Source organism: Artibeus jamaicensis, unplaced genomic scaffold (genome assembly GCF_021234435.1).
Source record: "Artibeus jamaicensis isolate MK-2021 breed Jamaican fruit bat unplaced genomic scaffold, CSHL_Jam_final contig_240, whole genome shotgun sequence".
NCBI classification, from domain to species: domain Eukaryota; kingdom Metazoa; phylum Chordata; class Mammalia; order Chiroptera; family Phyllostomidae; genus Artibeus; species Artibeus jamaicensis.
This window is the reverse complement of record NW_026521506.1, coordinates 18,934,988-18,951,301: the sequence shown is the minus strand read 5'-3', so window position 1 is coordinate 18,951,301 and position 16,314 is coordinate 18,934,988. Positions and strand designations below refer to the sequence as shown.

Genomic DNA, 16,314 nt, shown 5'->3' with positions numbered 1-16,314 from the left:
TTCCCCCATTTATTTTTAACATCTTCAGATCGAAATCAGAGGAAAAAAATTGTTTTTTGTCCGGTGTTCACATGTGTTTTCTGAAAAAGAAGAAAAACAGACAATTTATTTGCAGTGCCTTATAAATAGCAATGTGCCAAATATATGGAGATTGCACCATATGCAGTCATTTTAGGGTATATATGTATGTATGTATATATGTATTCACATACATGCACACATACACATATATGTATGTAAATCAAGGCTCCGTTTCTTACTATTTAGCTTTAAATCACATAGATTTTACTGTTCAATTCCTCCGTATGCATAGCTTCTGCCATTGGTTGTCTTATAACTCTGACTGATATGCATGGCATTTCTGTGTACTAATGATATCGTAAGACCTTTCAAGAGCATAGCTTGGTAACCACAATCTGTGTTTAGACAGAATGAAATAATGAGAGGTGAGTCAATCGATGGTAAGTATTACCATAACATGAAGTATGGGAATTAGAATTATCTCAAAAGAACGAGCAAGTCTGTGGGGCTTGATTCTCTCTGATGCAAGTGTGACCAGAGGCCAAGGAGCTAGCTTATCTTTCTAATTGAGGATATTGTAGGTTATAAATCATAATGAAACAAGGCTGTTTAATGATTAAAAGGATCACTAAAATGGAAGTTTGGCCATGTAAATTTTCCCCCTAAAGCCAAGCAATTTTCTTGGCATTCATTACTTAATTACTTTAAGTGGGTAATACAAGAAAAAAGTTGTTTTTTTTCACTTTTTCATTTATATAATATTTCCTTATTATGTATTCCTAGATTTCCTTAATATGTATTCCTGGTATTATGTTCATATTTTTCTAATTTTTAATCATACTTTTCTCATTTAGTTTAATTTGATTGGTTTTATGATACTTAATTCTGACATGGTAAGCAAGACGATGATAAAACAGATGAGTTCACATTTACCCAGATATATTTATTTCTAAAAGCATATGTTTGGTGTTATATGTTTAAGATGACCTTGGGTAGATTTATTACAATGATAAGTGTCCATCAAATAAAATCTCATCATGAGGAAATCAGCCATTCTAGATTATGTATTTCTCTGTGAAAAGGAAAAGATGATGTACATTTCATGGCAGCAGTTTTATTGTATCTGCCCTGGGTAAGGTTGAGAGCTATGTTAAAAGAATAGGCAACTTTCCCTTCAGAGCTACAGTAGTATTACCAGTTCAACATGTCAGCTTTTTCCAATCTTCTTCAAGATATACTGTTATTAACTACTCCCTCTGAGAAATTGACCTTAGCCAAACTAATGAAAAAGGATGGCATCAGTTTTCAGAAATACTGAGTGCAAGGTAGAAACAGTTTAATTGTTCTTAGGTATACTCAACAGAGAACAAACAAGAAACAAAGGTCCTTTTATTTATTAAAAACTTCTTTAAAACTTTGATGAAAATGGAATTTAGGTATTTAATCAATGCGTTTCAGATATACAAATGAAATGAATTAGTTTCTTCTCATATTTAGAATAGTTTTATCCTAATCAAAATAAAATCTTAAGTCCATGAGGAAGTGCTCCAGATTTAGATAAATAAAAGCAGAGAGGCTTTATTGATTCTTTGCAAGCTCACCCTTAATAAAATTTCTTTGCATTTCTATCTAGAAAGATGGTTCCTTTAGACAGACTTTAAACCAACCCAGTTTGTGATCTATCTTTAATGTCTAAAGAAAAGATTGGCTTAGTATGACTAGCCACTTTCTGGTTTTGCTACTATCTTCATTTTTTGGTTTGTTTTAGAATGGTGATTTTTGTTTTTGAATCACACTTCATTGAAGTTTATGGTACATTGTGAGAAATTCATGTTCTACTATATAGTTAATAACATTGTTCAGGAATAGAAAATTCCAGGTGTGGGTTATTGTTCTTTACTCCTCTTCTTCATACTGCTCATTAAAACCCACATCAGAAAGTGGCTGGGGCACACAATGAAAATCAAATCAATCTCTGTCTAAACTTCGTACAAGCTGCATTAAGAGAACTAAGGAGGTTGAGAATATTGTAAAAAATGAAATTCTAGAAATAATTCTGGATATCATTTATTATTTTCTGCCATCTCTTAGTATGATTAAACTAGGATTCAGACATATGCTGATGGTCTAGTTGTCTAGTCATATGCAGTGGTGTGGCTTTTAAACTAAATCCATGTGGCGGTTTTGGTTTGGTTTATTTTGTTTTGGTTTTTTTAGATCTCCAAATTCTTAAACTATGAACTTTTATATAATTGTGATCTATGACTTCCAAACAATGTAGTATTATCATGTTTCACTGTATAGATTGCTATCAATCCACAAAAGTGTGTTGGTGACTCACTCTGAGTAAGGCTTTGTCAACAGAAAGAGATATAGACATGATCTGCTCAAATATCTGAGACTTCTTTCCTTTGCATTGCATTGTCAAATATAGCATGACATCCTGGCTTGCAATCTGTGCAATTACTTTCCTTTACCTCACATAACAAAAGGACACAGCTTTTAATATGATGAGTATTGAATGAAGTGCCATCAGTGGCATATAGTAGGAACACTTGTACTTTGAACTATACAATATGTCCTACCTCCCATTTGTTAACATCCTGATTTTAAGGGAAAGATACATTGTAGGCTCACCAAGGAATATTTAGTTGTTCCTTAGTATTTCTCATCCATATGACCCCATCTACTAGAGCAGAATCTATATGCACCAAGATAGGAGATCTCAGAAAAACCCTTCTTACCCATGGTGTGGCTCCTTTATATTCTTGTTCACAGAAATGATAGCAGACTGACATAGCATCCTCAATAAACTTACACACCAAGACAAAAATCATCAACATTGGGCTAGGACTCTTGAGAGAAAGGTGCATAGACTATTTTCAAAAGTGTGTGGCAAGCACTACGCTTTAAAAATGTACTGTTTTATTTTTATTCAGGGAGTAGGAGGGAGTAGACAGCTGGTAGGGGGAGGACGCCCACTGGTTTTCTCCAGTGAGTGGTTTGTGATTGTGAGGAGAGCCTGGGTGTAAATTTCACACAGTCAAACCTTCAAATGGAGAAATGAAAGCCTCTTTGGCACCAGCTGACTGCCCACTTACAACTATTTTGCAAAAAAAATTAGTAATTAAAAATAAATAAACTTATAAGTTCATTATTTTTATTCCCATAAGCTTTGCTCCTAAAATTAAAAGCTAAGACCACTCTGAACTCTAAGAAAGTGCTGGTTCTTTAAGAAATGCTACGCTGGGAACATAAGAGTACAAAATGCCTATTTTTTCAAGGCCCAGATTTATTTTGGGGTTGTTGCATTGGAAATAATACTGATAATGTAAACAAGGGAATTTGACTAGTGTCCTTTCTAACATTCTAGGAATCTTTCTCCCCAAGAGGCAGATTGTAACGGTCTCTGTGAATTTCAGTAGTTATCTAGGGAGCAGTTTAAAACCTTAGTTTATTGAGGATAAAGCTATTTAATACATAGACCCATTTCTGGAACTGTATCTCTCCAGAAGCATTAAGGTTCCCCACCTTCAACACTATACCCATAGAATTGTCTTCCATTTTCTCCAGGGTGTTTGAGTGTATGCAGTTATAGTCCCACTCATGTGACTGCAAGCATGAATCAAGTCTCTTAAAAGGTAGAAGAGGTCCTATCTATCTGTATGTGTATAAATATATATCTGTCTTTTCTCATCAAGCACACATCTCTTTTGGAGGATCATATAGTGTTTTAGAAACTTTGAAAGCTCTGGAGTTCAGAATATAACACGTTTTCCAATTCTTTTTTATTTCAGCTCTGTTTAACCTCATCCCAGTGGGACTTCGAGTGGTGGCTATTCAAGGAGTTCAAACCAAGCTGTATTTGGCAATGAACAGCGAGGGATACCTGTACACCTCGGTAAGCCTTTCACTGAGTTCATATTTTGACTGTTATGGTTTTCATCTGATGTGAAATAAAATATGCTGCATATGTGTCATGGCAGATTCCTGTGATACAAGAAAGAGTGTCCTTGATAGAAATATCTCATTTGAAAAGCCAAATTAACTTCCAGTGAAAACTGTATTTATTACTAATTAATCATTTGAAGCTAACATTTTGGTGTAAAATCAAAAATTCAGTAAGCATTTTTGCATTCATTAGCATTTGGGTTATTTTATATAGCATATAATATAATAACCTGTCTTTCTATCTTGGTTTTATAAACATTGTAGACAGTTTCGATGTTAGATCTTAATTTGGCCCCATGTTCCCTATTCAACATTGGGAACATGGGGCCAAATTAGTATTTAGAGGTTTTTTCCCATTTAAACATAGACAAATGTGATAATACCAGGTTTAGGATTTCATTCTTATCTGTAGATCTAGTTACAATTTACAGTAGACCACTTAATCTATGGATATTGTAATCTTTATTTTTAATTTCATGTATTTTAAGAAAAAGGATAGAATGTTAAAAGATAGAATGGAGAAAACTGCTTGTAAAACTTTGTACTAGGTAGCCTTGAAGAAAGCTATTACCATAACTGTAGAAATCTATTTCTCCAACTGCAAAAATGGTTATCTTTAACCACTCTTGCTGTCATGTTTCCAGAATTTATTTCAAAACCCAGTATGTAGAGAGACTCCTGTTAGGTACAGAAGAAAGCATGCTGTAACGCTTTTTTAGCAGCATAATTCTAAAAGCCTGATCTCGATCAGTATTCCTGTCAGGCCATTTCAACTGTCTGATTGTTTAATAAATGCAGGGGTTTTATTCTTTTTATAAATGAGATATTTGGATTTATTGCAAACTTCATGAAATCTGCCACTTTATTAATACATTACTATTATTATAAATGATAGAAAAGTGGATTTGCTTTTCAGATTTGTGCATTGAGGTAAGGAAACTTAATTATGAACCATTTTAATTAACCTCATTCAAATCAGCAGACAACCTCAACAGGACTAGTTGCAAAAGTAGGTTTTTAATAAAATAAATGACTACTTTCGGAAACTACTATGCAGCATGGGAAGGACGTGGAATATACTGGGCATACTTTTGAGAAGATAAATACCAGATGGCATAGGAAATAATCATCAGGAACTGATTTCACTGGGTTGTGGTCACCATTATAGTGCCATGATGGGAAAAATTGACATTTTTTAATCTTGCAACAGTGCAGTTTTTTAGGGAAATAATATTTAAGTTAGAATGACAATAAGTCATTTAAGTTAGGTAATATGTCAGATTTCCCCACGCAAGAAAATCGGGACATTCAGTATTACCTTTAGGGAACTGATGTTAAAATTTTATAGCCGACCATTCAAATTGACCGTTATTCCAGATGAAAATTGGTAAATGTCAATTTCAGCTCATTTCTAAGGAAGACTTCCCAGGTTAATCAACGTTGTACATTGATGGGATTCCTTTCCATGTTGGAAAGCAAATAGAAACCAATAGACAGCAAAGGTGGGTTGCTGTGTGCATTGTAAGTAAGCACTTGCTATTATGGGAAATAAACTATGTTTTTGTTAAGGAGGAAACATGTGTGATTGATAATCCTGGAGTTTATATAGGGGGAAAATATCAAAATTAGTCTGCTCCAGGAAAGAATCAGTCTTTTTCACTTCTTCTCATACCTCCTATTGATCGTAGTTTGGAGTCCCTTCACTGTTGATCACCATCCTCAGTGGGTGCTCCATTTTGTTGTTTAAAGTGCAATGTTCACACTCATTTAGGATGTAGTGTGTCTTAATGAATTCATCAACTTGTGTCCCTGTGACCAAAAAGCTAAATGAATGTCATACTTCATTTAGAAGAGGAAGAATCATTCTTCCCTGACATAAAACCATGGAACTTAATGCTACTGATGCTGTACGCAGTTTTGTTAGCTGCCACTTAGCAAAGAGAAAATTGGATTGCACGAAGATCTAAGGAGCAAGCAAAATGAGAAAATGAAGTAGGGGCTACTGAAAAGAAAATTATTAGGAAGTTATTGAAAATAATCTTGGTGAGGGATGACTAAGGTCTGCCTTAAAGCATTTCCAGTGGCATAAGCTGAAAGGAGATGGATTCAGGAGATGTTTTGGAGGTAGAATCATCAGAATTTAGTGGCTGATTGGAGTTGGAGGGGAAACGGGATCACCATGGATGGTTGAACCTGTACAGTTGCCACTCACTACACAGATGGAAATAAAATATCTTCAGGTAGAGATCATTTAAAAATTTGGACAATTGTAGGTTATTAGGGACCCTGAGAGAGAAGGACAATGTAACCTTTAGCAGTTGGGTTGATAATGAAGTTATTAACCAAGATGAACAAAAGAAAAAGGGCAGAATTGGGAAAGAAGATAACTGAGCACAACCCATAGCTTGAGAAAGAGATGGGAGGTACAGATAAAATATAGGAATTATAACATGTAGGTGGTGTTTGAATAGCTGAAAGAATATGTAGCATAAGAAGAAAAAAACTTGTCAAATAATATTAGGGAATACCAGCATAGTGAGCAGCAGCACAACAAATTGTGGCAGATATCACAATATTGCAAAAGGTGGGAGAGAGAGTTTTCAGAACAGTCAGTGATGCCAGGTGTTTCAGAGAAAAGTAATATAAGAACTAGCACTATAGCCTGTGAAGATCTTTGGTAATCTTGACAAGAGTACTTTTAGTGGACCTAGAAACCATATTAGTGGCTTGTGGAGTGCATGGGAAGAGAAGAAGTAGAGGCAACAGATGTAGAATTTCAAAACCAAGGGGAGCAATGGGTGAGTATATACACCCATTGTGGAAGGTTTTGAGGCTTCTTCAATTAAGACACTTGGATATACTTAGTAGCTGATGAGAAAGAGCCAGTAAGAGAGGAAGAAATTAGAGACATAGGAGATGGGATCCTTTATGGAGTGGTGCCCCAGAGGAATTCAGAAGAGTAATGGAATTTAGTCTGAGTGAAAGGATTAGATTCACTTTGAAAGGAAGGGTTACTACTACAATAAAAGGCAGAGAAATAAGGACAGATGCAGATAGTATAGTAAGTATAGTATAGTATAGTATAGTATAGTATGTATAAGTATAGTACGTATAGTAAGTCTGCAGGTGATAGATGAGGAAGTTGAAGGATTTCCAGCCAGATGACCTATATTTTCCCATTGAAGTAGAATGAGAGGCCATCTGCTGAAAATCAGAGACATAGGGATGGCAGAATGTTTAAAATAGTTGTTTTTGGGAAAGAGATGCAGTCTATTGACCAGGTGCAGGTAAACTGTACCCCGTGGGCCAAATCCAGCCTACTGCCCATTTTTGTAAATAAATTTTTATTGGAAAACAGTCATCCCATTAATTTACTTATTGTCCATGGCGGGTTTTGTGCTACAACAGCAGAGTTTAATAGTTATAAAAGACACCCTGTGGCCTACCAGCCTATATTTTTTACTATCTTGCCCTTCAGCAAAAAAAAAAAAAAAAAAAAAAAAAGTTGCTGATCACAATGGTCTCAACCTTAGCTACCTATTAGAATTACCTGAGGACCTTGGAAAAGAATTCCTTTCTGAGCTATACCCAAACTAGTTGTATCAAAATATCTGAGGGTGGTGTCTGCGCATGAATATTTCCTAAAGCTATCCAGCCAATGCTAATGCACAGTCTGTGGTGAAAACCACTGGTCTGGGGCTAAGGAAAATGATTGCTGGATGGCATTGAAAACCCCTGCAATGAAGTCAGAAGCCAGGGATTTATAGGTACTTTATCTGTTGTTCAACATTTCTGATGCTGAGCTTATTTCTTCTGCTCTTGCAAAAAAAATTACCTCTACATTCTGAAAGACTTTCTTGAAATAAAAAATGCTGATCCTTGGAAGAGATCTTTTATTTTATTTCCTTTTTTCTACTTTTTTCATTTATGCTTCTACATCCCTTAATTTTTTTAATTCAGTTTTACATTTTACCATATCTTCCCTTTTGTCCATTAATGAAGAGATAATACCTCCATGTTGTTAATTACTATAGAGTTAGCAATTTACCTCCCATGATTAATCTCAGGATTTTTGCACTGCACACCCCCCTCCCTTTTTTTCTTGTTGCCATGGGGGACAGACTTGATGTAGGCTCAAGTGGCAGTGAGAAACCATCTGTGGCACAGAAAGTCATAATTAGCCATTATTTCATAACACATTTACTTTTGTCCTTGATATAACTAAGTCTTTCTGGAATTGTGAGGAAATTATTATTCACCATGCATGGAGAACTTTGTTTATACCTTTGGGTTTTCTTTACCAATAATAATAAGTTGTATACATGGTTCTGAGAGTTCCTCAAAACTTAATAGTACAAATATTTAATAGTATAAAGCTATTTGCAATACATATTTCAGAACTGCTTGAAATAAATAATCATTAACTGGAAAATCAAGAATCCTACATGTGAAAATATTATTGTCCTAGTATCTATTGTAATAGAAGAGTAACAACAGATACTAGAAGCAGGACAATAAAATCTCAAAAGCTAAATCAAAAGCATTTTCTCTTAATTTTGAAATGCTCCAGTAGAAGCATTTTTATCTACCTAATTACTTATATTTCATCAACACTTATTTTCTATTTCCACATCACACAGTGTTACTTGGGTTGTTGTTGGGGTTGGGATAGCTAAAATGTGTAGTCAAGTAGAAATCCTTTGACAAGTAAACCTTTGCCATCTAGAAGGACTTATAGGAATGATTTTACTCTCTTGTTTTATGGTCCTGGGACTACCACAGCAAAGTAGATGCAAGACCAGGAAGCAGGTCTCTCTGAGAGTAAGCTCAATGCCATCATGTGTGTTACTTGACCCCAGGGGCCCAGTTAGACTTGGGGTCTGAATAAAGGGGACATATTTTCCCTCTTTACTGTATTATTACCACATATCTTAACTTACCAGGTTTCTCCTGCCATCACAGACATTGTGATCTAATCAATACATTGTCTGATTTTTCCAATAAAAAGGGTAGAGCAAAAGTAAGATTACTGTTACGAGTATGCAAAACACAGAGTTTATTCTTGGGTTATTAATTATTATATTATTTTCCATATAAACAACTATAAACTGACTTTTGCCCCACCCTGCATAGTTCTTGCTTTTGTCTCTCTTTTGCTATTAGTAAATAATCCTTTAGGAAACATGTTGAATAAATATCCTGCTCCTAGGAGCACAGTCTTTAACATATTTCCAAGAATCCCAAACCTATTTAGATAAATAAGATAATTAGTCCATTGCTAAATCACCATTGCTTTCCATTAGCTACATTCAGGTAGATAAAAATAGGATTCAGCAGCAAAGGATTTTGGGGGTTCACCATTCAAGTCACTGCGCCTAAATGCCATGATTTAATGAAAGGTTAGGTTATATTGTCCAGGTGAATTAAAATTTGGTTCTGATTTATGTTTTAATTTCATATGAAGAGTGGAGGATTGGTTTATATCAAGATGCCTCAGATGTTTAGTATGTTTAGCTATCAACTGTGAACTAGTTCCTCTGGTTTTACTGTGTGACAATTTAAGACCTAATTTTCAGAGATATGGCTTCACAGCTATTGCCCATATTCTAATACAGAAAGGATGTTGAATTTTAGATGAACTCATAGATCAATTCAAAGCAATCCCTAGAAAATATTTGTACAGAGTACTCACAGCAAACATTTGTAGCATACAAAATGTTATGTCAGACCTTTATATCAGCAAGTTCATATAATTTAACTGCTAGAATTTTTATCATAGAGGCTTATACATTTAATAAAATTAAATGGAGAATGCTGGTTTAAATATTATAGCTCTTTAGAGAAGTGGGATTGGCTCAATTTTAAAAGGAAAAAGATTTAAAGCAAACATGAGCACTATTATATTTAATATAAAAGAAAATGATCATTATCAAATCAAAATTGAGCACTGACTGGTGTGGCTCAGTGGGCTGGGTGTCATCCCACAAAACAAAAGGTCGCTGGTTCAATTCCAGGTCAGAGCACATGCCTGGGTTGCCAGCCAGGGTTTGGGGCACATACTAGAGGCAGCTGATTGATGTTTCTCTCTCACATGGCTGTTTCTCTCCCTCTATTTCTCCTTCCCGTTTCCTCTCTCAAAAAAGAAATAAAATATTTTTAATAAAAAAATAAAAATTGATTTTATGGATGGATTTTGCATATAGCCAGTAGTACCCTGTACCAAACAAGTTGACACAAACAAATTTTAAATTCAGATTACAACTTTAGAGTATTTGTGTATTTCAATTAATTCAAAAATTCTTGAATTTGATTTACTTAATATAAAATTAGTAAAGTGTTGACCATGAAAACTTAGGTTGTCAATTTTAGTGTATACATCTAAAAAACTTTTTTGTTTTCAGTGGCTGTGGGATAAACATTTTTAGTGGGCATTTTCAGTTCAAACTAATGACTTCTAAGGGATGTTATATAATTGTACACATATTTCTGAGTGGTATCACTAAAAGTGGAAAATGAAGAAAATAAAATTATTTCACAGGAAAAAAAGCAGAGAAAATAAACACATTTTACTTGCTAATGGATGGCTTTGCTAGCTCATGGAACTAAATTTTATGTTTTAAAGAGACTTTCAGTTATTGTGTTGATTGTGTTAGAAGTCATTAAAATCATTGTATTGAAAAACATATTGAAGTAACTGTGTTCATCTTACATATTCTTTCAGAATACCAATGAATTAGCATAATTTTCAAACCTGAAATACATTTCCCAAGTCACAGAATATTTCATATTTTTAGTTCTTTTTTCAGTTAATAGAAATTCCATTCAAATATGAAAGAAAACCTAGCTTGGCACTATTTAAATGTAAATTAAATAAATCTGATTGGTTGTACCCTTGAAGTCAAGTGCCTTCTCTTTGTGGTCTCTGTAAGAAAAAAAAAAAGATAACCCAAACTGGTAAATTATTCAGGGTGAAGGTCTAGTTTCATAGGGGAAAGAATGACTAAAGATGGTACTTCCTCAGAAGTCAGAAAGACAATTGTAGTTGTAGCTAAATAGCATAAGATTGGCTCTGTATAATGTTTTTGAGGCCAAGTTGAAAAAACAATCCAAATGAGAGGTCATGGGGCACATATTTAAGAGTGTCTCATGGCTTTAACTCAAAAGCTAAATTCATATTTGTAGGAAAAAAGCCAGTCTCTTAGAGCTAAAGAATAAAATATTTGGCAGCAACAATAAAGAAGAAATTAGGCAAGTACAGCCATATGTAAGGAGGTAATATATACAAACATACACACACAGACACACATACAACACACATACATGAAAGACAAATGGGAAAAACCAATCATATGTATTGATCTGTTGTTATGGAATGAGTTGTTTTGAAATTACTAAAATAGTCCTGTTTTAAATATATAGCCTACGCTGAACATGTAATACCTTTGGAGAGTGCTCAAGAGACATATTTGGTAATGCTTAATAGCTTTATAAAACAGAGCAAATAAGACATTTGGCTATATTTTATACAATTACCCAGTGGCTGTTTTGACATGTTTCTCATGTCTTGGTGCAGACATTGTTTTTAGTTCCTGCCTTCTTTTTGTATTATTTTACTTTATTTTGTTCTAGGAATATCATTATTTATAATGCTGGAGTGGAATTTTTATTAATAAAAATTATTCAGTTTTTATTGAGTTTTTATTGGGATGGCATTGGTTAATACAATTATATAAGTGTAAAATTTTATGATACGTCATCTTTATTTTGTATTGTGTGTTAACCACCCCAAATCAAGTCTCCTTCCAGCACCACTGATCCCCTTTTACTCTTTTCTACCTCCCACTATCCCCCTTCCCTTTGGTGATCACCCCTCTGGTACTGTTGTCTATGAGTTTTGGGGATTACTTTTTGCTTAATCCCTTTACCTTTTTCACCCAGCCCTATAAACTCCTCCCTTCTGACAGCTGTCTGACTGTTCTCTGTATCTGTGAGTTTGTTTTAAACAAAGGCTTATAGTAACAGAAAGAAGGACACTACCTAATGATAAAGGGGGCAGTCAAATGAGAAGATATAACCCTTATCAGCATTTATATGCCTAAATATATAAACCAAATTTTGATGGATATAAAGGGATACAGTCATAGTAGTGGATTTCAACACCATATTGACATCAATGGATAGATCTTCCAGATAGAAAATCAACAAGGACACAGCAGCCTTAAATATTTGTATAATTTTAATCCACAGAAACCATCAAGACCTTTTTCTTTTGGCCCTTCTTCCCATTCAAATGGTGTTTTAAAATAGTTTACCTAGCCCTAGCTGGTGTGGCTCAGTGGGTTGAGTGCGGGCCAGAGAACCAAAGTATTGCCAGTTTGATTCCCAGTCCAGGCACATGCCTGGGTTGCAGGCCAGGTCCCCAGTATGGGGTGTGCTAGAAGCAGCCACACATTAATGTTGCTCTCCCTCTCTTTCTCCCTTCCCTTCTCTCTAAAAATAAATAAATAAAATTCTTTTAATAACTAAATAAATAAAATAGTTAACCTAATGAATCTTATGTGGTAACTGATTTGATTTTTCTTCCTCCCCTTACTCATATAGTAATGACCATTAAAAATTACCTTCTTGATAAATATTTATTCACATACTTATAAAGATGTATATAATAAACAATGAAGACATTTTCAATATTGTATCAGCCCTTTTGAATATTTAAAAGAAGTTAAAGGGCTTGATTATAACCTTTCATGGGTCCTTTCAAGTGTTAACATTTTAAGGTTATATAAAAAAGTAAATTACTGAGACACAATAAAAAAATTGGAGTCAACAATACTGGTTTCAGTGGTTTCATTGCTTAAAGGGAATTGTGACTTCTGAACAGGGAAACCTTAAATGAAAGCATTTCCCTGATCATAGGGAAAACCTATGATCCCTGATCCCTGATCCCTGATTCCTTGATCCCTGATCAAGGTTAATAACTGCCAAGCCCCTAACTAATACATTTCATGTGTTTTGTCCAGGTTGAATGTGTGAATAGATAACATGTCTACTCTAACATTTTGATTAAGTTATTCATCAGATATGCTCATGCTGCTTTTGACAGTCCTGAAAATGGAACTACTGGGAAAGCCTCAACTTATTTCTTGGGTAGATTTTGCATATAGTCAGTAGGTATGATATATAACATCCCCTTTCTTAAGAGCCTCAGATATGCACAGGAATTCTGGTTCGGAATATAACAGGAGTAGCCAGAATTAGAGATGATGTCCATTTTTACCTGAGAAAACTGTTATTATAGACATTTCAAAAGGTCAAATGTAACTAACCTACCCCAAGTTGTTAGAACACAGACTGGTATAATACAGAGTATGAAAAAATGCTTACCAGCAGGAGTATATGAACCATCCTGTAAACTTTCATAATTGACAAAAGATGTGAGAAAAATGACAGTGATAGCTTTCAGAAATGAGATTCCAACAGGTAAAACTCCATTGTAAAAGTATATAACAAATATAACAGAAAAACCTGCACATAACAAATCCATGCCAATAATCTGGCCACAAAATCATCAAGGCTACAATAACCAAAGTGTTTGGTTGCTTGCCTGATTAAAGAATTCTCACAAATATTGTATAAAGTATTCCCTGGTCCCTGCCCGCATCATAACAATGATTCAGCATAATACAAGTGCTACCGAAAGAGCCTCTCTGTAGGCTATTTGCACTGAATAAGCCTAGGGGAGACTTAAAGCTGAGCAATTTCATACTGTATCATAACCTTTAACTGAGAGATTTCCTAAAAACTCTCTTCATTCCTCTAGTCTGAGAGAGCCCAGTTACCCATCTAAACTCCCAGAGTACCTGAGACATCAAAGGGTTCAAGAGGTTTGTCAACCAATCAATTACCAGATATCTGTGGAACATCCACAAGGTACTAGGCACTGCAAAGTGGTCACATTGATCGATACTGACAAAGGTAGAGTTTACAGTGTACATCAAGAGACAGCTTATGTTAAGAGTCCTAATTGTCAATAGTTGCTCTACTACAGGTAGGGTCGGCATAAACTGTTTCTCCCCAACTCCTGCAGCTGTGCAATGCTATTTTTAGTCCAGAACTCATTGTTAGAAAATTTGACATAGGGAAATAATTTATTTTTTATTTTATTTATCTATTTTTAGACAGAGAGGAAGGGAGGGGAAAGAGAGGGAGAAAAACATCAATGTGTGGTTGCCTCTAACGCACCCCCAACTGGGGAACTGGCCTGCAAGCCAGGCACGTGCCCTGACTGGGAATCGAACCAATGATCCTTTGTTTCACAGGTCAGCACTCAATCCCCTGAGCCATACCAGCCAGGGCAGGGAAATAATTTCAGTGCCTTTGGGGTTGCAGTGGGTAAGGGTGCATCATTATGGAAATTGACCAGTTTTATTAAACAGTATATATTGGATGTTTAGAACCACGATCTTCAGAAGATCACATTAAGACCTTTTTTATAAAAGTTTTATAAATGTGTGATTCTTAAAACATCTCCCAGTTGAAAGCAAAGACAACTGTACTTGAACAACAATTTTAAAAAAGCACTTTGCAGAGTGTTCTTATGTGGAAGGAAGGTCTTATGTGTAATAAAATTATTATAAAAAATAAATACAAAGTCTCCCACTTGTGTATATCAGGTGGTTTACAGTGGGTTTAACCAACCAAAGCTCTAAGTACATTGCAGTCTACCTCACACTTTTGGACAATGACTCAGGGACATCTTATTCTCCAGTTTTCTCTAATTGTATGCTGCAGCAATAGACATAGCAAAGAGAAGCAATGCTGACCCATAGTACAACTTGTTGAATCTGTAATATACAAGACATACGAACATCTGATAATTTGAGGATTACCAAGTGTTCATTCCTCCATAATGGAATTACCAATTTCTACCAGTGACTTTCATGACTGCTAAGGAAATGGAGCAAGGTTTTGACCCTTACCACCCTGTTACTCATATACTACTTCTCCCTGATTAGATGGGTGGTTAGATGAGTGGTTAACACCAGAGACAGTAAGTGGATAAAAAGCACATTTACTAAAGTTGCTTATCACATTTATATTCCTAATATCCTTGCCTAACAACAAGGGAAGCTACCTAGCCCACTCATTGTATTTCTTTATAGTCCTCTACTCCTAAATAGAATTGTTTACTCAAACAAAAACGTTCTGTTTCCAATAGGGCTATCAATAAATCAGAGCACTTGTATGTCACAGGGGTATTTGAATCTAACAGTTCTTAAATTTCACATAAGATAACAGGCTTGGGAAACACTTTCACTGATACTGTTTTTGACCTAGGCATAAGACTCTATTCAAATCAGTAATTAATCTTGAGAATAAAGGTCAACAGAACCATGATGGGTGGTTTTGCTCAGTGCTTTTCTTTGCTCTGGACCTTGGCCTGATTTCTGTCCACATCGTGGACACTTTATCTTACATGGTTTGCAAGCTCTTTTAGTAAGCCTTCTTTCCAGATTTTTAGATAGATGCATATTTCCTTTTCAACATTTTAGCCTTTTATCCATCATCCTTCATCAATGGCTGCTCACTCAAAGATCCAAAGCTGTGGGGAAACTTGTGGATTTTCAACATCAGGGAAGGTGTTTTATTTTTTTCCAATATCTATGACACATTTTGGTGATGTTCCCCTGTTGCTTGTGGCTCTTGCTGTCATGAGGTAAGGCCTCTGCCTCTCGGGCCTTGCATCTGGACATGGAGAAAGAGTGGCAGTTGTTTTCCTACAAGCTGCATGGATAAATAGCAGTTATTTTTTTTTCTTTAAACACCATCAAAGTATTCAAATGATGCAAGCAGACAGGTGAGGAATAATAATAATGAAGAAATATAAGAATTCCAGATGTTTTGGAAACAATTCTGGACTAGACATTTTTCAGACCCAGTTGTCTTTCTTTTTTGACAAGGCAGGTCACCTCAGTCAGGGTAGTTGCAGGGGCGAAAATGAAGTGCAATTGCCTCCAGAAAGTTATTAGCACTCTCTGAAATTCTAGCTAGCCTCTATGTGCTAAGCTGTATCATCCTCAGGTTCTACAGTGTGGGAGCACCTGCCCCAGGCACCTCATAATCCCTGATCCTACCTTAGTTGTAAACATGTGCTATAAAAGGGCAGAAGTTCAGTGAGTCAGTAGAGGAGGTCATATGATGGCAGATGTTTTCAAGTAAGTTTACCTTCATTGCTTTTTATTCCCCATCAGTGCTAATATTCATACAAGTAGCTATACAAATAGATTTTAACTAATTCGATTACATACATAAAAGGTTGGGTCTTCTTACTATTTTATTTAG

General features: G+C 35.2%; 1 protein-coding gene across 7 annotated transcripts in view; it reads left to right on the top strand.

Annotated features, from left to right (window-relative positions):
* FGF13 (fibroblast growth factor 13) overlaps window positions 1–16,314 on the top strand; it is a 610,827-nt gene that overhangs the window by 532,659 nt on the left and 61,854 nt on the right. For all 7 annotated transcript variants that reach the window (XM_053662402.1, XM_053662396.1, XM_053662397.1 and 4 more), the window contains one exon: window positions 3,819–3,922. In XM_053662402.1, the coding sequence (XP_053518377.1) occupies window positions 3,819–3,922 (104 nt within the window). The remainder of the gene's footprint in view (window positions 1–3,818; window positions 3,923–16,314) is intronic.